The sequence below is a fragment of the Artemia sp. Qi Xiang Cuo genome, chromosome 5 (assembly GCF_049724085.1).
Source record: "Artemia sp. Qi Xiang Cuo chromosome 5, ASM4972408v1, whole genome shotgun sequence".
Classification (NCBI taxonomy): Eukaryota; Metazoa; Arthropoda; class Branchiopoda; order Anostraca; family Artemiidae; genus Artemia; species Artemia sp. Qi Xiang Cuo.
This window is the reverse complement of record NC_142798.1, coordinates 40,498,412-40,520,664: the sequence shown is the minus strand read 5'-3', so window position 1 is coordinate 40,520,664 and position 22,253 is coordinate 40,498,412. Positions and strand designations below refer to the sequence as shown.

At 34.7% G+C, this 22,253-nt stretch overlaps 1 protein-coding gene across 1 annotated transcript; it reads right to left on the bottom strand.

Annotated features, from left to right (window-relative positions):
- Window positions 1-949: 949 nt before the first annotated feature.
- On the bottom strand, window positions 950-22,006 carry RpL9 (ribosomal protein L9). Its single transcript, XM_089089582.1, has 5 exons — window positions 21,979-22,006; window positions 9,403-9,550; window positions 6,400-6,516; window positions 3,835-4,048; window positions 950-1,097 (listed from the first exon to the last, which is right to left on the bottom strand). Exons 2-5 carry the CDS (start codon window positions 9,538-9,540, stop codon window positions 994-996), a joined length of 573 nt encoding a protein of 190 aa, XP_088945708.1. The 5' UTR covers window positions 9,541-9,550; window positions 21,979-22,006; the 3' UTR covers window positions 950-993.
- Window positions 22,007-22,253: the final 247 nt, after the last annotated feature.

Below are 22,253 nucleotides of genomic sequence, written 5' to 3'. Positions count from 1 at the left end.
TACAAAACCCCACTTTTTTGCAGATGGGAGTTTGAAACCTCTAGAAAAGGGTTCTCTGATACGCTGAATGTGATGGTATGATCTGTATCAAGATTCCTTGACTTTTAGGGGGAGGGGAGGGGTTTCCCCCTTTTTCAAATACAAGACAAATCTTCTCTGCCTCGTAGCTCGATGGATAACACCAAACTTAATGAATCTTATATACTGGGAATCGAGTATAATAGGCCGATTCTTTTGGTGTACCAATTGGTACCAAATTCCATATTTTAGAGTTTCGATTACTACTGAGCCGCATAGTTTCTTAATGACAGTTCGCTACCACGAACTGTTTGATTTGGGACCAAATCTCGACGGATAATTAGAAATATACTTTGGAAATGATTTCAGGCCTGTATTTATTTTAATTATTTATTCATTTTATCATTAACTTTGACAGGAGGCTTTAGCCCCAGATGTCCATGTTAACAATCTTATCATGCAAAACCAAATTGTTACGAAAGTGGATGAGCAGGCTAAAGTCCTCCAGCGAATGTGGCGTCGTTTAGTTGTTTTGAGTCTCTTTTTTGGCCCTAAGATTTGACATTTTCTTTATCCATCTATCTCTTCATTTGAGACAACTACTTTTCATACATTTTCATCGTCTAACGCCGAGATTGTTACCCTTTTTGAACCCAAAAAAGCCAGTGTTCTTCTTTTCCCTTTGTAGATAGCACTTTTCCTCATCTCATCTGTTAGATCTTCGATTCTTTCTGCTAGTACTACTATTTACCGTGTAAATGCAATCAGCGTCTTGCTCTGCAATCAGAAGCTTGCTCTGAGTTGGGACTAAGTCTGAAATCGAGTGTGATCTGCTTCATACAGACGTGTTTTGCTACCTTTACTCCTGAAATCAGTCTTGAATTTTAAAGAAACAAAGTTTGGAAAATACAAAGAAACAAAGAATGGAAAATGCGAGTCATTCATTCCCTTTATTGGAAAAGAAGAACAAAATGTTTATTCGTCCTTCACGACAGTTCCTCGTTCAGAAACGTAGATACCATCAAGAAATTTTCGGATATCCTTATTCTTCACTTTGGTGGATTGTTGGATGAATGCAGCTAAAACAACAAAATAAAAGTGAACGATCTGAGAAAGATAGACATAAACACACATACACACGCATATATATATATATATATATATATATATATATATATATATATATATATATATATATATATATATATATATATATATATATATATATATATATATATATATATATATATATATATATATATATATATATATATATATATATATATATATATATATATATATATATAAATAAAATATAAATTCTCGTGAATGTCCGAAACTGTTTTTTCTCCTGGGACTTAGTCAGCGTTACCACTCATTTTTTTTTTCAGTTTTATGCAAGGTTTTATGGTGACAGGTTAGGTTGGGTCAGGTTACTAACCTATTTCTGATAATTACAACCTAATTTAACTTAAACTAACTTTTACCATCAAAGCTTGCATAAGACTGAGAGAGCTGATTAGCCAAGCTAATTGAATCTAAGCAGAGAAAAGGGAATTTCAGACATCCATCGAGGAACGTCGACATTAATCAGATTTCAGACATTCACAGTAACAAATATATATATATATATATATATATATATATATATATATATATATATATATATATATATATATATATATATATATATATCCCCCCTGCGTATTCGATAATTGATACATCTAAAACGTCTCAGATATGTAAACACAACTATTAACCATGATTTCTGGACGGGTTTAATAGTCACTGCTGTGCTTAACAAAGTCACATCATTGTCCTTGAAGTCAAGTCTTGTGTGTTCATCACAAGATTCCTAATATTTCTTTAGATCTTACAATACTACAGATAAAGAACGAAAAGATTTCTAATATTTCTTTAGATCTTACAATACTACAGATAAAGAAAGAAAAAGTCATCCACTCCTGCTTCAATAGAGGACGGAGGACATAAATTAACTTAGTGGAAGAGGGAGGAAATAATTTCTATAGGCAATTTTATGTTTATTAATTAGGCGCATTGTATGTGAGACATAAAATATAATAGAGAAAATGTTACAATGATAGATTTCGGAGGACCATAGAGCATAAGGAAAGAAGGTAGAATAAAAGAAACATTTCACGGATTATTATCATTCTCGAAGAAAAATTTTTAACTTATTTAATCAAAGTGGTAGACTAGAGGTTTATAAGTGATTTTTTTATCTGCAACTCTTGCAAGTAGAAAAAGCAGTACGGTTGTATATGTATTGACAATCAAGTAAATAGGATATATTTTGGGCATGTTAAGCATGGCTCTAAATTCCACCTACAGAGAATATTGACTAAAAATTAGGGCAAAACTGCCATACAAAGGCCAAGACGCATTTGCAGGGTTTTGATGTTGGAGACTATGTTAAAAAAAAATATCCCGTGCTGAGATATGAAGGGGCGATGCCAATTTTTTCAGTTTTATGCAAGGTTTGATGGTGACAGGTTAGGTTGGGTTACGTTACTAACCTATTTCTGAGATTTACAACCTAATTTAAACTAACCTAACCTAACTTTCACCATCATAGCTTGCATAAGACTGAAAAGTGAAAAGGCAGTTCTCATTCAAAACGGAAAAACCTGTTCAAGATATGTATGATAAATCTAAAAATGTATGTAAACCGGACAAATTTCACGAACAGTTTGTACTTGTCTTTCAAGAAAATGTTCCAAAAAATGAACAAAGACCAAAGTTGGGGTGAAACAAAGCAAAGAAGAGTACATCTCCTTCTTTTGAAAATATTTAACGAAAGTAGCAATTCTGCTAGAACCTGATTAGTCCGGACTAATCAGTTGAGATGGAAAAAGATTGATGATTATGACTCTTGCCCTTTGGTTCTCCTATCATACTATATTAAAATCCACACGTGATTCTGATTAAAACAAGGAGCAATATTATTTGAATATCGTCAATAATAAAATATAAAATCGCGAACAAAGGAAGAAAACGAGGACAATTAACAGCCAGTGAAAAAATTGAAAAATTATGCAAATATTTCGGTCAAGACCTCTGCTTGACCGTCCTCAGTGCAGAATAAAACTGATAAAAATATAAAAAACCAAACGTTCAAATAAAACACAAAACTAAAATTGGACGACCCTTTCTCACTGGCTGTTAATTGTCCTCGCTTTCTTCCTTTCTTCGCGATTTTATATTTTATCATGATTAGTCAGTGCGGTCTCAGAAATTATTTTTGAATATTGTCACATTTATGCGGAACTTCTAGCAAATTTACTACGCATCCAATTCACTCCACTAGAGTTATAATAAAACCGTAGATTGTTATTGAAATTACAAAATCCCAAGGCTCAACTTTGACATTAATTTTCCACAATTGTAAAAACAAAACAAAAGTGCACAGCATGGTAGTTCTCATTCTTTTAAATCACAGTGACAGCTCTTTTCTTTTTCAATTCCCTCCAACCAAACTCAACTCCAAGTCCTCTAGGAGTGAGCCATCAACTTTAACCTACTGAAATATTGAGTTAAGAAAATAAAATCCCAAGTAATCGTTGAAATTACACACAATTGGCTAACTCAAGAGCTTTTTATTCATTAAACATATTGAATTGCTATTCAAAACTCATACTTTTTACAGTACAAACATATTGACAAAAAGCCTTCTTATTTTTAAATCGGCAATTTCTAATGGATAAATATTAAGAGACTAATAAAACTGACAAGAGAAAGAAAGAGGAGAGAGAGAGAGAGAGAAAGAGAGAATTATGCGTATATAGATAATCAAACCTGATTGGGATACAGCTTCCAGGTCGTTGCCTTGGAGGATAAGTTCGTCCTTAAGAGTTGTTGAATTTACAACAGTTACACCTTCCATCATCTTTACTTTGCGAATGTATTTTTCGCCAAGGAAATTTCTAATTTCAATAACTGAGTTGGCTTCAGATGTCACACAATTGATGGGAAAGTGAGCATACACAGAACGCATTTTATACTCGTATCCCTACAATACAATCTTGAGTTAAGAGCATGACTATCATGTTAACAACCTATTAAGGGAAGAAACTTGAATTAACTTCAAATAAAAACACGTGTCATTAATCCAAAACTGCATTATCTATGTTTAGATTCGCGTTATATTTCCGTTTAGATTTTTTAATTAAAGCATATGACTGAGTTTTAAATCAATACGGCATTAAGAATAATCCCTATACCCTTTTTACTGAATGCTTAGATGTACGGAATGTATTCTCATACTCTAAAGAATAATCCAACACCAAAACATCCTTGTTATGTTTTCACTGATAATTGGTTTAAAAATCAAATCAACCAAACTCTACAGATATCTTTTTCTCCAGGTTTTGTTTATGTTCCTGATCAATATAGCCTACAATATATACAACAATATAAATGTTTTTATTTTTCTTCCTTCCTTGCTGATAGTAATACCTCAGTTTCTTTTGTTTCTTCTGTGCAGGATTTTTTTTCTAATGTTTGATGTTGTACTCATGTCAGCTGTTGATTGCTGTGCTCAATAAAGAAACAAATGTATTTTTTCCCTCTGACAAAGTCAATTCAGTCTTTTGGGAAGGGTGTGTTTAAATCTACTATTTATATTATTTGCGGTGTTATGTATTTACCTATTTATAATATTAAAACTATAAAAAAGGACAATAGTGACTTTATCACCAAGCTAACAAAACGCCAGACTTGAAAGGAAAAGGAAAAACAGTGTATCACTCTTTCTCAAGCAACGGAAAATTATGAAGAAGTAAAATCCGTTTAGTAAAATATAATATAAAAACATACGTTAAGACAGAATCATAAAATAACAATTACAAAATTTTACCACGATTTCAGTGACGATAAAGATAGCATAACATGAATGAAGGAATGATATAAGAAGTTAGTTACGTTCATAGCGAAGGTCCATTATTCCTCTCCCGACATAGGAAAAGGTTGTTTTCTAAATCTTGAGACGGCGATTTCACTCAGAATGATCAGAGATTAAAAAACTTCCTCCACGGGGGAGGGGGGGCACGCAGCTTTAAGGACAGAGGTCCCAAATTATACAATTGGCTCTGATTCTTCAACTACATTTTAGAAGCCTTTCCCGACAAGTCTTGACCTCATTTGAAAGGGTTTAATCTCTATATCGTTTTTCAGCTGAATTAATGACACTTCATCTTTTTTAAAGTTAATGGTTCGATTCTTGGAAAAATGATACTGTTTTGGAAATGGGTCCAACAAAGAGGTGTTTCATCACCTAGTCCATTTATATATGTATTTCTAAAGTCATTAATAATGTAACTCCAACTTATTTTTCTGGGTCTTCTAATGCCTCGTATTCAGACTATACTGATCATCGATCTTATTATCGGCAGAAACATGGAGTTTTTCCAAGTCTTCTAATGACATTTCTGGAGCATTTGTTCGGATTTGTCTTTACTTAAATGTTGATAAGTACGAGTACCTTACTTTCAGTTCTTCACCCCCTTAACTTTCACCTCTGGCATACCAATCGTTGATTTTTATTCTCTTTTTATCCTCTGACATACCAATCGTTGATTTTTATTGAATTTTTATTCGCATCTTTAATGAACATATCCTATATCATATCACCATCAAGAATATATTTTGTCTTAAGATACATCAAATATTTCATAATAAGGACTAGACATTTTTTTTAAGGCAACCAAAGACAAATCCTATATAAATGACCTAGGCACATATTTATAGGAGCAAATTAACAGTTACAAAAAAAAAAACTAAGACACTTTAAAAGATGGAATAAACTGCCAATAGTCAAGGCCGCCTGAAACATGGGAGTCAGGACAGCTTTAGCCCCAGAGAAAACCAGCAATCATGCTAAGGTGATTCGCCAATTCAAAAATTATTAATTGCGTTTTAAAAGCAACATTTAGATATTAAATCTCTCCATTCTCATAAAAAAATTAAATAAGTTATGAATCAAAGCAAATCGTTTTCTCTTAAACACGGGTAATTTGGAGCAAACAAAAGTATGTGATTTTCCTATGATTTTTAAAAATAAACTACATTCAAAAAAAAATTGTTAAACTTTTTTTATTTAAAAACACAAATGCCGGGAAACTTTCTAATTCAAATACCTTTTTTCAAAGACCAATTAAGTTAAAAACTCACAAATAGATACCTTAACTACGGTGTTGAAAAGTTTGAACTCAGTTGGTGCTAGTTTCAGAAATTTCCCATTAGCCGTATAGGGTATAGCTTCCATATTATAAATATATAACATACTTCCTGTGTCATTAAACTGTAAACAAATAAATAAAGGCAAAAATTAACGATGGAAAAAACAATAGAGGCCAGAAATACCTTGGTAACACCTTTAATCATATTTTCAATGTGTGAGCAAATAGTTCGCACAGCGGCAACTTCCTTCTTTATTCCAAACCATTTGTTTACTGTCAATTCTCGCTTGGCACTATCATACTGTAAGTAAACTAGAATTTAGAAAAAAGAAAAACAACTTCAAAAATCTCAAGCACAACAGCAACATCAACAAATCTACTTATTATATCATGATGAGAGAAGGTCATATGATTTTGTTAAAGGATTTAAAATGAGCGTTTGAACCTGAGACCCATTTTTTAAGCAACAAATTCCCCCGACCCCCAAGAAAAAATTAAATGACCATTTCTCTTGATGCTTGTTTCAACATTGTACACTTAATTTTTCACTCATGAAAAAGTCGACCCTTGGATTCAGATCAACCAAGTGAAGCATCAACAACAGAACAACTTTTCCAATAGCCTTTTTGCAAATGAAAGTGGCCAATGATAGTTTGTTTAAGTACACTATAACTGATTCTCCTAAAAGTGCCCCCCCCCGGAGCTCCTTCTCAATTTGCACCCAAACTTCTTTTTCTTGAGATTTTGAACAAGAAACAGAACAATTGAAAGCAGTGCCAAAAAAATGTACTTTCATCAGTTTTCCCCTAACTTTTAACTTGCTGAATACTTTATATCAAATTTTCTCAATAATAATTGCTTAGAAAAATTATTCATCAGGTCCTAGAAACATTCTTACTGAAGGCAGCTAATAACTATTTACTTGTCCTCAGAAACGGATGAAGGTCCCATTAAATCTACCGCTGACACGTTGTAGTACTTATCAAACATCCTGTAGATGACTGGAGTCAACCACAGCAATACCAAAGAAGGACAAAAATAAAACATTATTTTTCCCATTTAAACATATTATGGAATCGACATTTTAAGCCAAAATTAAGGAACTTGGTACTATGAATACTTTGAAGAGTTTGGGAGGGAGGGGAAAATTACAGCTGTTATCTGTGGACCTTGATTAACCCTGTGATATTATTCCTTTGTTTCGCTTATGTTAATGTTAAGACAAATAAAAAACACTGCTCAATATGCAAATCCTTTTCAGTAAAGTGCAAAAAATTCTACAGCTTTTAGAAAGTTTAGGGGGTGGTGGCCCTAGTCCTGTTTGTTGTAATTTCTGTGGATTATAAGTTAGATGTATTATTCTTTTAATTTTTTTGGGTGGTTTTAGGATTCGTTTATTTATCTACACAGTATCTTTTACCTGTCTGTTTGAAGTGGTTATAAATTTTTAATTTCTTTTTGTTTTGTCCTTTATTTATTCTTTGGCAGTAGTTTATATTTATTTTAAGACAGAAATATTACAGGACCTAATTTGTGCTCTTCTTGGGTTTTAATATGGTTCTTAAATTGCGTTTTTGAAGAAAGTACAAGAAAATGATTACAAACACTTTCCTAGAGGCATTGCCAGAGAATGGGGTAGACATTAGAAACTGGTCGAAATTCTGACAATAGCATCAGTATGAAAGGCAAGCATCAATCATAATACCCCAAATTCTGGAGCTCAATCTACAAGAATTCTACAAACCTTGTGGGTGTCGAAGACCTAAATCTTGTTTTGGGAGACGTTACCAAATTTAATCTTCATGTAATTACGTTTTTTGGCATACTCCAGTATATAGCCTATTGAATGATTTGTTTGCACAGACAGATGGAAGATATCATAAGAACAAGTGAATAGTGAAGCTACTAGTCTTACTAACTATGACTAAAGGAGTTTTATTTATTTTATTATTCAAAATAAAAAGAAGAAGCCTTTACATCAGCAATTACCATTGTAAAGGACAATGTGCAAGAAACGGACACTAAACTGGTGTCTAAGGAACACCATAATAGGCAAAGAAAAAGACAATTTGACTATGAATCTAGAGAAAAGACAAACACCTGAATAATCTTTCAGGATAGACGTGCAAAGTCTATTACAGCGTCTTCAACTCCTGGCACTGCCAGCATATTCGTTTTCAAATGGTGTAACTGCATACAAACTAATGTTGATAATGCTAGCCATTAATCATCAGCAAGTGCAGAAAGAAGTTTGTCAAAACTGAAGTTCATTAAGAACCTACTGAGATCATCCCAGTCCAATGTTTGATTGAGTGGATTGACAAAGCTATAAATAGAACACAACACAGCTACCACCCTTGAATGTCAAGAACTCATCATAGTATTTACCACCAAGAAAGCAAGAAACAGTTTTGCTAAAAACTATCATGAGTATTTCACTTGTCAGCTTTTTTTGCTTCTACATTCCTTATGTCTGGATGACAATACCATAAAATAACGATAAATTCTTCTTTTATAATATATAGTTCATTCAGCTTTCTTTTTTTTAACAATGTTCAGACTGAATAACATTACAGAGCTGCAATTCTGATGAAGAAAATTTTCCTAATATCCTCTGTGACATGTCTCAGTATATCACTGATGTGGCTTAATAATTGGTGCTTATGTAACATCAACATCCCAAAAATTAAGTTTTCCCAAAGGCCCTGCACCCTCTTAGCACCAGTCTGCAAGAGAAAATACAAATATTAAAAAGTAGCGTTTGAGATACATTTTACCCAGCACAAAAGTCAAATTTTTAAATTGAATAACAAACAGAGAATCACTATTAATTGTATAATTATTCAAATTGGAATTGTAAGTGCTAAACTAATAATAGCTAAACAAAATGAATACTATTCAAAAACGTTCTAAGCTTTGGAGTGATAGGGCTTCAAATTTGGGAATCAACTCTTCAATGCTAAAAAAGAGCTATAAAAACTGGAGGCAGTATTTTACAAGTGCTGACTTATTGTATGATCTAAATAGTGTCACTTTATAGCTATGACTATGCATAGAAGGCAGTGTTTACTCAGGACTAGAAAAGGAATTGGTAAAGCTAAGAACACTCTAGAGCAAAAAACAACTTGAACACACAGAGAACATATATTTTAGCCCTTTTTGGAAAGCAACAAACACAAAACATTACCTGGATATCTACAAACAGATGTTTAAAGTCTCTAACCAAGACTCCTCTTGGTCCTTTAATTCTGATTTTCCTTGCCCTACATTTTATGTCCACACCCTCTGGTACTTTGACCACTTGGCTAGTAAGAATGGTCTTCATTCTGAAATACCTAAAAGTAATAAATAACTTTAGCATCTGTAACATATTATTAGTAAAAGATTATTACAAACCTATTAACTTCTCTCAGAATTAGTATGAGCAAAAAAGACCAGATGATATAATTACAGTATCAAGAGTGCAGAAGATATTGATAAAAAAGACTTAAGGAAATTATTGCAAAGAGTTCTAATGCTAACATACATCATGGGCCAGAAGCAATAAAAAATGTATCACTGTCAAGGTTATATTAAAATAACAGACTATATATTCACATTGCATAACATGATATATACATTGTGTTATTTTGAATTAATCAGTGATCTTATTATTAACAGTTAACCCATGGCTTACAAAATTAAAGATCATGGCCCCACTTGGCAGTTGTTAGTTTGAGTTCCCAACCAACAGTTCATTTTCTTTTTGTGCACCATCTATTAATATACTTTAGCCCATAGTTCTAAAATCTTAAAACTACAAAGATATATCTGACCATGCAACCTGTACCACGCCTTTCCAACTTACCCTTGCTTTGAAGTAAAAAATACATCAAAACAAAAACATTTTCACCCCTTGAGCTATCTTATGTCTATTCATAACTGAAAATTGTAATTTCTTAAGATTATACTTTTGTTTCCCCCAAAATTATGAAGCTTTTAGGGCAGGGCCACATTTTCATGAGTATTGCCACGTCAAACAAGGACAACAAATAAGCAAAATTAACTCGTTAAATTTGACTATACTTTTCATCTGTAAAAAATAAAACACTAATTATCTTTTGATTCCAAGACAACTACAGTTTCAAAGGAAAGCTCTTTTTCAGAACAGGGGCAATGGGTTCAGCTCTAAAATAATCTGCCACTAGCCCAGTAACAAATATCATTTGGCAAAATAAAATTAAAAGCTGGACCAAATTGGAAATTAACAACATTCTGACTCCCACTCAACATGGCTTCAGATCTTTAAGATTTGTTGATACTAAACTAATACACACATACAACTAAGATTCAGCGCCCATGCAAAATCTGTATTTTTGTTTGTCCTCCAATCTCTTGGAATGACCAAAATAACTATCTTTAGCAGATGCCCAAGTGTGTTTATGAACCTCCATAAGGCATTAGTTTGCCCATGCCTAGAGGTTGGAATCTCCCTGGTGTCACCCTATTTCAAGAAGGACAAAGAAATACTAGAAAGAGTTCAATGATGAGCAACCAAAATGATTGAAGGCCCAAACAAATACCATATGAAGAGCATTTATGTCACTAGAAGCTTCCTACTCTTTCATAGTGGAGGAAATGTGACAACATGATAATGACCCACACAATTATTTCCAAAAATATTCTCCCTAGTCTCCTTGCCCCCCCCCCCCAGAATGTTCTATGACTAGAGGGCATCCAAAGCCAATCTTCAAGAAATGCTCCATAACCCAAGAAAGAAGCTATTTCTTCAGCCAGTGAATAACACACTTGTCGAATCAACTCTCTGAAGATACAGTGGCTGCTGATTCAAGCAAAATCTTAACAAAGAATGGCTACAGCAAGAGTAAGGTAATTTAAGATAAATACAGGCTAAAAATAACTTAATACACAACACAAATATTATCCCCATTTGAATTTATTTTAGAATAACCCCATAAACAGGATACTACAAGACACAAACTTTTGATAGACTCTAATAATTCCATATCAAATTCAAACTTAGCTTGATAGTGTTGATCAACAAACCCATGTGTTATTATGAAATTTAAATTGTGGACTATTGCCTCAAATTGTGAGTCAAAGACATTTTTCCAAACCTAGTTCGTTATTTTCCTTATTAATAGACCCTAAAGTGTTACCTACCTTGGTGTTTTATTCTGTGTATGTTTTTTAATTAGTGACACAGAAGTTTAATTCCCTTGAGATTTCAATGTTTCCAGATTTCAAATTTTCTTTGTTGTTGCGGCTACAAAGTTGCCAATACAATTTTCTTTTGGACGAATTTGAAAATTCACCCAAAAAGTCAGTGAATCTGCATCCTAGTGTTGATTCACAGACTGAGCAAGCAGAAGAGGGTTGGTAACATGCTGCAAGCGCTGGTGTACCCACCAGGAGTAAAATCCCTTAAACTGTAGGGATCAGGTGAGCAGGGATCAATGCTTCCCTTGCTGTGTAAGCTTCAAAGATTCTGTGATTACCTCCAAAATCAAACCAAACGCACCAGTGAGCCCCAAAAGAAGCAAAAGCAAACAAAGAAAAAGGACCCATAAAATCAACCCCAGGAAATGCTAGTATCCAAGAAACTGAGTCACCAACAAGAAAACGAAAAATTTCAGAGCTTCCTCCATCCCTAACTGTTCCACATTATCATATTATATCAATTAAAAAGAAAAACAGAACACTTTTCATAGCAGATGGTCACATATTAATCAGAAAAGCTATTTTTAAAGTAGCCAGAATTAACTTTGAGCTCAGTGTCAAAAAACAGTAACACAGCAGAACTTTATTTCAAGCAGATAAAGTAATTCAAAACTCTAGTTTAAATTCAGCTTACTAACTCAGGAATTGAAGCTGCAAAACTCATCAGAAAAAAGTAATTCCAATATGTATTTTATGGACACAAATATAACTAGGCTTAACAAAAGAAATGGAGAAAGCCTGACGCCAAGTAAGTCAATCTTGGTTGCAATGAAAAATGAGCTCAAGCATGATGTAGATCTGTACATGGCCACACTAAAAACAATTGCCAGTAAATAATTACCTCCTGCTCCAAATGTGGAAAAGACAACCATAACTCAACATCTTGTCCTGCTTCTGAGCCATCCTGCTATTGCAAAAGTTGTAAGACCATAAGACACAGTGCATTTCAAAATGATTTATGCCCCACCCACCATCAATGTGCAGACATTCTGAGAATCTCAACTGAGCAGAATATTCCTTTCTCAATTGTTGCAGGTAAAATACCCAAGACACCAAAGCCAAGTGCTGTCCTCACCCAAATTAAAGAGGTGCAGAAAACCTCCAGCATCCAAGCTTATCATTATGCAAGCACATCCTATGCAAACACCCTTACAGGTAAAAACAACAATGCAGATGTCCCATGAATAACCCAGTTGGCCAAAGGTAAGACCTGGGGAAATAATAATAATAATAATAAACAAAACAATCTCTACCAGATTGTTGAACAAGCTACTAGAGGCCAACTTTTCCAGAGACCAACTCTACTGGACCTAGTGTTCTTATGGGATAAAGACCAGCTTCAGAACATAAATTACTTACCCCCTCTAGGAAAGAGCAATCATTTAATCCTAGAAGTGAATCTGTCATTTTGCAAGATAAAAAATGATTACATAAAGAAAACTTATGTAGATTACAGGGCAATCAGAAAAGAGCTGGAAGGCGTAGTTTGGTCACTTTTACTTCAAGGGGATGTCAACCAACAATGGGCTAACCTAAAGGACAAGCTACTTACACTTCAAAAAAGCATATGTCAGTAAAATTCATGCCAAAGCCCAAAACACTGCCTTTCATGAACCCAAGATATACAAGGAAAAAAACACGAGGGGATGGTACTGAAGAAAATACAAAAAGAGGAGGAAAAGAAGAACACTACCAAAAGTTTGCAAAAGCTCAAAACAAACTAAGAAGCCAAACTAAACAACTTTATACAAGTTACAAGTCCAAGCTAGCTGTTGATAGTAAGAATAACCCAAAGAAGTTCTGGAGGTACATATCTAGTAAGGACCTCAGCAGTGGCAAAAACCCTTGAGCAGATTGTGAGTGGTGAGATTCTGACACATCTCCATACCAATAATATACTTTACCCCAACCAGCATGGCTTTCAGCCAGGAAAATCAGTTGAGACTAATCTCCTTGAGACATACAGCATCATAACAGATTACCTGGAGAAAGGAATCCCTGTGGACCTGATTTTACTGGACATAGCCAAGGCTTTTGACAAGGTACCACAAAACCATCTCAGATTGAAACTTTAGGCAGCAGGTACCCACGTGGACATGATCAATTGGGTCATGCACTTTCTGACTGGTGAGACTCAGTAGGTTTAACTGTTCACAGCTAATGGCAACAAGGTTTTCTCCAAACCATGTGATATTGAAATTGGAGTCCCCCAAGGTACTGTTTTGGGCCCTACCCTATTCCTCATATACATCAACTATATGGTGAACAGAACAGAAAACAACATTACTCTCTATGTTGATGACTCCAAGCTGTTTAGGCCTGCAAATAAACAAAGTCTTCAATGTGACCTTCATAAAATCCAAACATGGGCACAAGATTGGCTACTTGAATTCAACACATCAAAGTGCAGTGTCCTTCACTTTGGAAGCAACAACCCCTGTCACCAGTACAACATGTCTGACCCCATTTCACTGGCTGACTTAGTACTAAAGACAAGTCCTGAAGAAAGAGATCTAGGAGTGCTGATAGAGAACAACTAAAGTTCCACAGCCAATGGCATCAAACAGTCTCAAGAGCAATTTCAATCCGTGGTCTCCTCAAATACACCATAACCAGCCACTCCCATGCAGTCTTTCTAAGGCTCTATAAGGCTATAGTTAGGCCTGTTTTAGATTTCAGTACATGTCTCACCTCCCCTTCCTATAAGAATGATACCAGTCTAATTGAGGGAGTTCAGAGGCATGCCATGAAGTGCATAGCTGGCTTACAAGATCTCACATACAACAAGAGACTGGAACACATGCAGCTGCCAACACTCGTCTTCAGATGCTGCTGTTTTGATATGATGCTGACCTAGAAGTATAATGCACAACCAAATAGCCCCCTTTTTTCCAAACAATCAAGTCAGCACCATACAAGAGGACACTCACAAAAGCTGTCAAAATGTTCTGTCAATACACAAATGTTGGAACACTTCTTCTCTGAGTGTGTTGTCAACAACTGGAATGGCCTTCAAGCTGAAATGGTGACTGCACCCATGGCTGCGTCCTTCAAGTCCAGACTGGACAAGGAATGGAATGATAAGCCATGGATATATGAGTGGGACTGTCTGTCCCACTCAACTACTGACTGATGCCAACTTCATCATAATGAGTGTCTTGCTAGGAGGCTGATGCTGCTTTGGGCTTAAATTGCATCTCTCCAGCAGACCTCTCTTATGGCGTGTCACTGGGCCCTAAAACAGAGACGAAATTTTGCCATCATTGACCCAGAGCACAACAAATCCAGTATGGACCTTAATTTTGCGCCAAAGTGCAAACTAAGGTAATAATGTCCCTTCAAGTATAATTTATTTGTTTACAAATTGAATTGCTGGCAATAATAAAACTTATAATTCAAAGATCCCCTGTCTTACAACAACAGGAACCAATGGACCAACAAAGACATTACCAAAGCATTTGCTATTCATTTCAAAAAAGAGGTCCCCACACTACAAAGAGGAAGGCCTAAAGTGTGCAAGTTTTATAAGAAGATAAATTTCAAGAAGGAACTTGTATGTATGTTTACCAAATCCGAGCTAAAGGAGGCTTTAAGGTTGTCTAGTTCCTCTTCAGCATCAGGAGAAGACGAAATAAGCATCCAATGGATCATAAATTCAGGAGAAATTTTTCATGATGCCTTACTTCATGTATGCATAACTACACATGGGTTACAAAATATTCCCAAGGATATGGAAACAGGCAATTATAATCACAATTAGAAAACAAGGTAAACTTCCAGATTTAATCAATTCCTACAGGCCTATTTAACTGCTACCAGTGCTGGGAAAACTTTTAGAAAATATGCTGAATAGGAGGTTAGAATGGTTTATGGAAATTAATAGAATTCTACTTAATCCCCAGACTGTCTTTTGTAAGGGGCATAATACTGTAGATAATGTAATCCAGCTTGAAGCAGCTGCAAGAAATGCCATAAATAGCAGTCTTAGCTGACTTTGAATCAGCTTCTGATTCCAGCATTGCATGTTGGGCTCCCACAGCAGTCCATACTCAGCCCCTTTCTTTTCTTATTAGTTTTAAGTGAGCTTAGTTCTTTGGTCAGCAAGCAGAGATGTAAATATTATTGCCAATAATATTAATATGGGATTGGAGAGGTTAGCAGCCTTTTCTGCTGCAATTCCCTACCTATCTCCAAATCTAAGACAAATGCAATCATATTCCACAACAAAAAGTCTGTCATACCACTAAAATTATTTGTCAACAATGTGGAATTAGAATGTTGTAGAGCCTGAATTTCTAGCTGACTTAACAAAATCAAGTCAACAGTGTAAAAAAGATTCATGTATGCAAAGGAAACTCATCCTTAAGTGTCTGACAGGGTTAAAGTGGGCTAATTCCCAAGAAATACTCTTTGATTTTTACAAGAGATTTATTCATTCAAAGATTGAGTATGCCATTGAATCATATGGAGATTGTAGTAAGACTAAATTTGCAAAATTAGAAACAATCCAAACTATGGCTAGCAAAATTGCCCAAGGACTTTGTGCTCAATGTCCCTCTAGCAAAGTGAAACAATTAACTGGTCTGCCCTCTATTTTAGAAAGACAGAATAAATGGAACATCAAACGTTGCAGCAAGATACAAGCTATAAGTCATGAGCATGATATTTGTAAGCTTACTTTTGCAAAAGATGGTACCTTGCATATTTCAACATCTATATGGTCATGGAAAAAATTTAACAAGCTTGTCCTATCTCAGAAACTTGACTCACACTGTTTCTGCCATTTTCTTGTCCCCCTGGGATTGCAAATGTCACCTCCAAGTGTTTCACTAGAGTTAATACCATTGCAAAAGACAAATTACCTGCCAATTGAAATTCAGGCACTTTTTCATGAGAAAATGACCACTTTGTATCCAGATTATCTCCAAATTTACACTCATGGCTGTATTAAAGGCAGCAAATGCAGCTCTGCATCTGTTATCCCAAGTTATTCACTGAATACAAAAACCAGACAACCTGATAATACTTCCATCCGCACAGCAGAGCTATTGGCAATAAGAGGCTTGAAAGGTCATCAATATTAATCCACTGGCTTCCAAAGGAGTAGTATTGCAATCAGACTCCAAAGACACCCTTCAGCTCATTGATAATATCCATTGGAGTGCCATAGATACAGACCCAAGGACAATCAGAGACCCAAGGACTTTGTGCTCAATGTCCCTCTAACAAAGTGAAACAATTAACTGGTCTGCCCTCTATTTTAGAAAGACAGAATAAATGGATCACCAAACATTGCAGCAAGATACAAGCTATAGGTCATGAGCATGATATTTTTAAGCTCACTTTTGCAAAAGATGGTACCTTGCATATTTTGACATTTATATGGTCATGGAAAAAATTTAACAAGCTTGTCCTATCTCAGAAACTTGACTCACACTGTTTCTGCCATTTTCTTGTCCCCCTGGGATTGCAAATGTCACCTCCAAGTGTTTCACTAGAGTTAATACCATTGCAAAAGACAAATTACCTGCCAATTTAAATTCAGGCACCTTTTCATGAGAAACTGACCACTTTGTATCCAGATTCTCTCCAAATTTACACTCATGGCTGTATTAAAGGCAGCAAATGCAGCTCTGCATCTGTTATCCCAAGTTATTCACTGAATACAAAAACCAGACAACCTGATAATACTTCCATCCTCACAGCAGAGCTATTGGCAAGAAGAGGCTTGAAAGGTCATCAATATTAATCCACTGGCTTCCAAAGGAGTAGTATTGCTATCAGACTCCAAGGACACCCTTCAGCTGATTGATAATATCCATTGGAGTGCCATGGATACAGACCCAAGGACAATCAGAGATAAATTCATCAGTCTCCAAAAGAGCTTTATTGAACTCTAGTTCCAGCATATCTCCAGCCACCAGGGCATCAAATATAATGAGGTAGCAGACCAGCTAGCTAGTAGCTCCTTGCATAATCCAATTAACCCCAATTTAAAGGCCCAGACCTTCAGGGACAAAATCTGAAGAAGAGTTCCTTCAAACAAAAATGCCCATTCTATCCTTATTTTCATCAGGGGTAGATAACATTCTTTATAATAGAATCAAAAGCAACTCTTTTATAATGAGAAAAGAGCAGTTTAATTAAGATAAACAAGCCAATCCATATTGCAGACTTTGCAACTCTATTCCAGAATTCTTTAAGCACCTGATTTTTGAATGGCAATCCATCCAGCAGGAAGTAATCAACATTAGGAGAATCTTCAGTGAGGCAAACCTCCAGCCTGACATCAACATGTTGCTGCTCTCAAGTCTACCAGCTAACACTGAAAGACATTTGTACAAAAGTATTTTTGATTACGGTATCTAAAACATAATAATATCTGCAAGTAGATCAAATAGATGATAGCAAGACTCATTCCTGACCCATCATCACCTGCAGATTGAAAATTGTTGTGAAGCCAATAGGAGACCAAAGTGGACTCCAGAAGACTTGGCACTCCAAGAAGAATCTGGAGGAAGGAATGATAACTCATAAGAAAGATATTCAATCCAGTCTTTTTTAGAATGGACTAAACAGAAAGAAACTGTTGAATTTATGTTTTTGGACCATAATTTTAATTCTTACTTTTTGTCTAGGTACAGCAGCAGCCTTAGCAAGACTCAGAGTGTGCACAATTTCAGCATGATATATATTTACTGAGGCCTACTTATCTTGCTGATCTAGGTTGGAAGCAGCCTGAGGAGGGTGATAAAGGACTTTGATTTTTGACAATAACAAGTCATACTGACCAGTTAGCAGATAAATAAACTTTCTCCCACTTGGTATACCTTATCCTGCTTTTAAAATTAGCCAAAACACTACTTGGGGTATGCAGGATTTCACAATCATTGAAACAGGGAAATGGTCAGAAAACCCAATGAACTATCAACACAAGAGCAGGAGGAAGCTAAAATCAGTTTAAATTTAAAAACAAAGTCAAGACTTGCTGTTCAGCCACTCTTATACACACACATAAGATCCTGATGAGCACAAGCACTCCATTTTTTTTACTGGGACATATCACATAGATTAAAGCTCATATCACCTGCAACAATAGGGATAACCCTACTGTTGAGACAGTACAAAAGAACTTGCTAGTTTACAACATGCAATGTTGAACCTCTGCTCCAATCTTGTGACATGGTAATCACTACAAAGATAAACTGAATAGAGAAATCCTTTGATTGCTCCTAGCTACAATTTAAGGTAAGATCCACATCTATAAAAGGGTGAGGCTTTTAGTTTCTATGTATTAGGCTATATGTTTCTAAGTTGATGGCTAATTTATTTATTTTATTCAATAAAGGAGGAAGTCATAGGCTTGTTGCATAAACTAATGTCCCAATATTTTTACTACAAAGGGGAATTTGGGAAGAACATTTGCCAAAGTCCTGGATAAAACTATACAAAATAGGATGTCAATAAGCATTAGCAACTTTTCTCTAGACTTTTACTAGCTTATATTATGAGCATACATTAACATTGTAAATGAAAGGTAAAGGTATATCAAGAGTTCTAAGCCCTTCCAATTTTTGATGGGGAAATACAAAGCTTTATTTAGGCACAAAATTCCAAACTATGGAGGATACAACTTCAATGCCAATGTAACCAACATTTTTTGTGGATTTTTTGGTCTTACTGCCAAATTAGTAAGAAAATTTCTGGCTCCATGTTATACCTTTTCTTATTTTGATCCCTATAGTAGCAAAAATGCCCTGATAGCTCTGGACTGTCATTTTGGATTTTGCTGTGTTATATTGTTGCTAGACACTGATAATGATAATTAACAATACTTCATAAGAAATGTATGGGTGCAACCAGCAAAGGATAGGGAAACATTGACAGTGTTATCTTTCCAACACAAGAGTTACTCCTTCAGCAGACATAGAAGACAATATGGCTCCTTGTTTGTGTTTTCATCCTGACTTCTGTTATTAGCTTAGGTACAACATCTCCAATTTGGTTTGTGTGATGGGTTCCAACATTACAAGTTTTCAACCATGCTGGGATCATCTCCCAAAAGAAACAGAGGTAAAGAAATTGTTAAAGAACACTTTGGTGTTTGCATATCAAATCAACAAGTGAGTTTCACAACTCTGTTTCCTAATTCATACACTTGGGGTTGAGGCATAGACCAGTGGGCTTCCAATGTAGATGCATAGCTCCACTGTTGGCAAAATGACTTCAAAACATTGAAAATGCGTAGATATAAGACTTTTTGACAATCCCTTTAAAATTTGGTTAGAAAGAAGTCCCTAAAACAAGTCAATAGGATCCAACTTGTAACTGACATTGATCAGCCATTTCTAATGAATGATGGACAATTTTATATTTTGTGCAGTCTTATTTAGCTATCCCTGACTAATCTACTAGGAAAGTTGTCTGCAAACAATATATAAACTTTACTAGTTATTGAACAAAGGGTAGAAGTGAGGATAGATCAGAAACAATGCAACATGTAGCATATTTAGGCAAGTCTGCTTGTATAATTTTACTGTTTGTTTCTTCTCCTTCTTTCAGTAGTTATTATATTTTTAATTAGGCTATTGTTGTTTTTAGAAATGTCTTTTTTCTGTTTTATTTTGTTGCTGTTTTCTTTTTGCTCTGCCAGTGTTTGATAGGTTTTTAAATTATTACTGCTACTACATTATCATTCTACAAAACAAAATCTGCTTAGAATGCTGGTGCTAGGCCTATTGTAACTTTGTAGTCTTTATTGGGGGTAACTCAGAGCAATATCCTCATGTGTGGATGCACATTAAATGGATGTCTCACCCATAAGAAATAATTATAAGCTGAGAAAAGTATTCCTGACACTTCTAAAAAGTCCATTTATCTGTGGGAAAATTCCTAGCATTCCATGGATGTTTGGAATTATCATCTATTCATTCCTTGTAAAAACCCAAATCAATTTTTTATTTAAATTTATAATTATTTATCATGTTGTTACATGGAATACAATGTTTTAAGGCTATAAATTTAGAATTGTGACTCCTGATAAAGAGATATGTTAAGAAAACTATTCATACTTTAAAATATGTATAATGATCCCAGGGTAAAAGACCTCTTTTTGGGAAAGACCACTTTTCTTTGGCATTCCGGAAAAATAGCAATGGGTTTTTGGACCACCCCTTTTTACTACAACATGAGGCAATGAGAGGGCAGTAACAAAAACCCTGCCTTATTGGTCAAATTTTCACCTATGATTTGTCAGCATATTTTGAAAATATGGTCTCTGTTTTGAAAAGCATTGAAAAAGAAAAATTATATTTAAATATTTGTGATGTATAGAGTGTACATCAATCAACAAAAGTTACATTTTTTGAATCAGAAAAAAATCTGCTTTCTGTTAATATATGAATAAAAATGAAGCACTAAAAGGATATATCCATCAAAATAGGATAATTGGTATTTCCAAAAAGAGGTTCTTGCCGGAAAGTCAATAGATTAATAGTTTCTAGTGGTTGATCTTAAATAATTTGAATAATAACCCTATTGATGCATAGCTTAGACTTTTAGCTATTCATTAATATACCCAATCCTTCTCAATTCCTCTTTGGTAACAAGATGTGAGGGTTTTAGTTTTACATAATTTTGCTCAATTGGTTTTTTATCCTAGTTAACATATTATCCAAGGGGAGAACCTTTAAAAAGTCTTTCCTCTAAAAATCCTTCTTTTTCCAGCTTAAAAGAAAAAAATTATAATATTCTCATTGCTAAAATGCAATGTGTAAATCTTTTGAAATTGCTGCTATGAATTGCCAAATAAGTTGTTCTAGAGATAGCATTCATCCTAGTCATTGTTAATTTTTTTTTACTGAGCGGTGGTGGAAATACAAAATATTAACACAACAGTGGCGAAAAATACAAAATATTGCTATAAATATTCATATACATACAGAGTATATACCCAGAGTATATAGTATAGGTTAAGTTTTTATATCCATTTCATTTCTGTGCATATTTTGTATTTTCACCACTGCTCATTAAAAAAATGGAATTACCAATGACTGGGATGAACGCTAGCCTATCTATAGAACAACTTATTTGGCAATTCATAGGGGCAATTTCAAAAGATTTATGCATTGCATCTTAGCATGGAGAGTATTGACAATTTTTTCTTCTAGGTTAGAAAAAGAAGGATAAAAGAGGAAAGACTTGATGATAAAGGTTCTCCCCTTGGATAATATGTTAACTAGGATCACTATACACATTTTAAAGTAAGAATTGTTTTCTTAACATGTCTCCTTATCAGGAGTCACAATTCTAGATTTATACCGTTTTAAGATGTCAATAGCTTTAGTATTACCTTGATAAAGACTGATTGGCTTCACAATAAGGAAACCTTCTGATTGGCTACACAGGCCAAAGATAATGTGCTCCAATTCTAACATGAGGCATTTCTAGAGACACAAGATAAAGTAACAAAAAGCCTCCAGAGAGGGTAGTTAATAGTAAAACCAAAGCTATACTTCCTAAAAATACGATTGTGATAGATAACCTAAGAAAAATAACCTAACCAATTTACGAAGAATATTATGAGGACTTCTTCTTCAAATGTATTAAGTCTACTGTACAGTGTTTCAGTGCTTATACGATGCGACTTTAAAGGCTCACTGAATCCATTTCGGGCCTTGAGATGCATTACTATATACAAATGGCTTATGCCGGTTGTATATTACTACTTTATCAGTTATGTTAAGTAGCTAATGCTATGGAGCTTAAGCATCGCTTTCACATTTAAATTTCACACATCACACTGACACTTCCATAAGC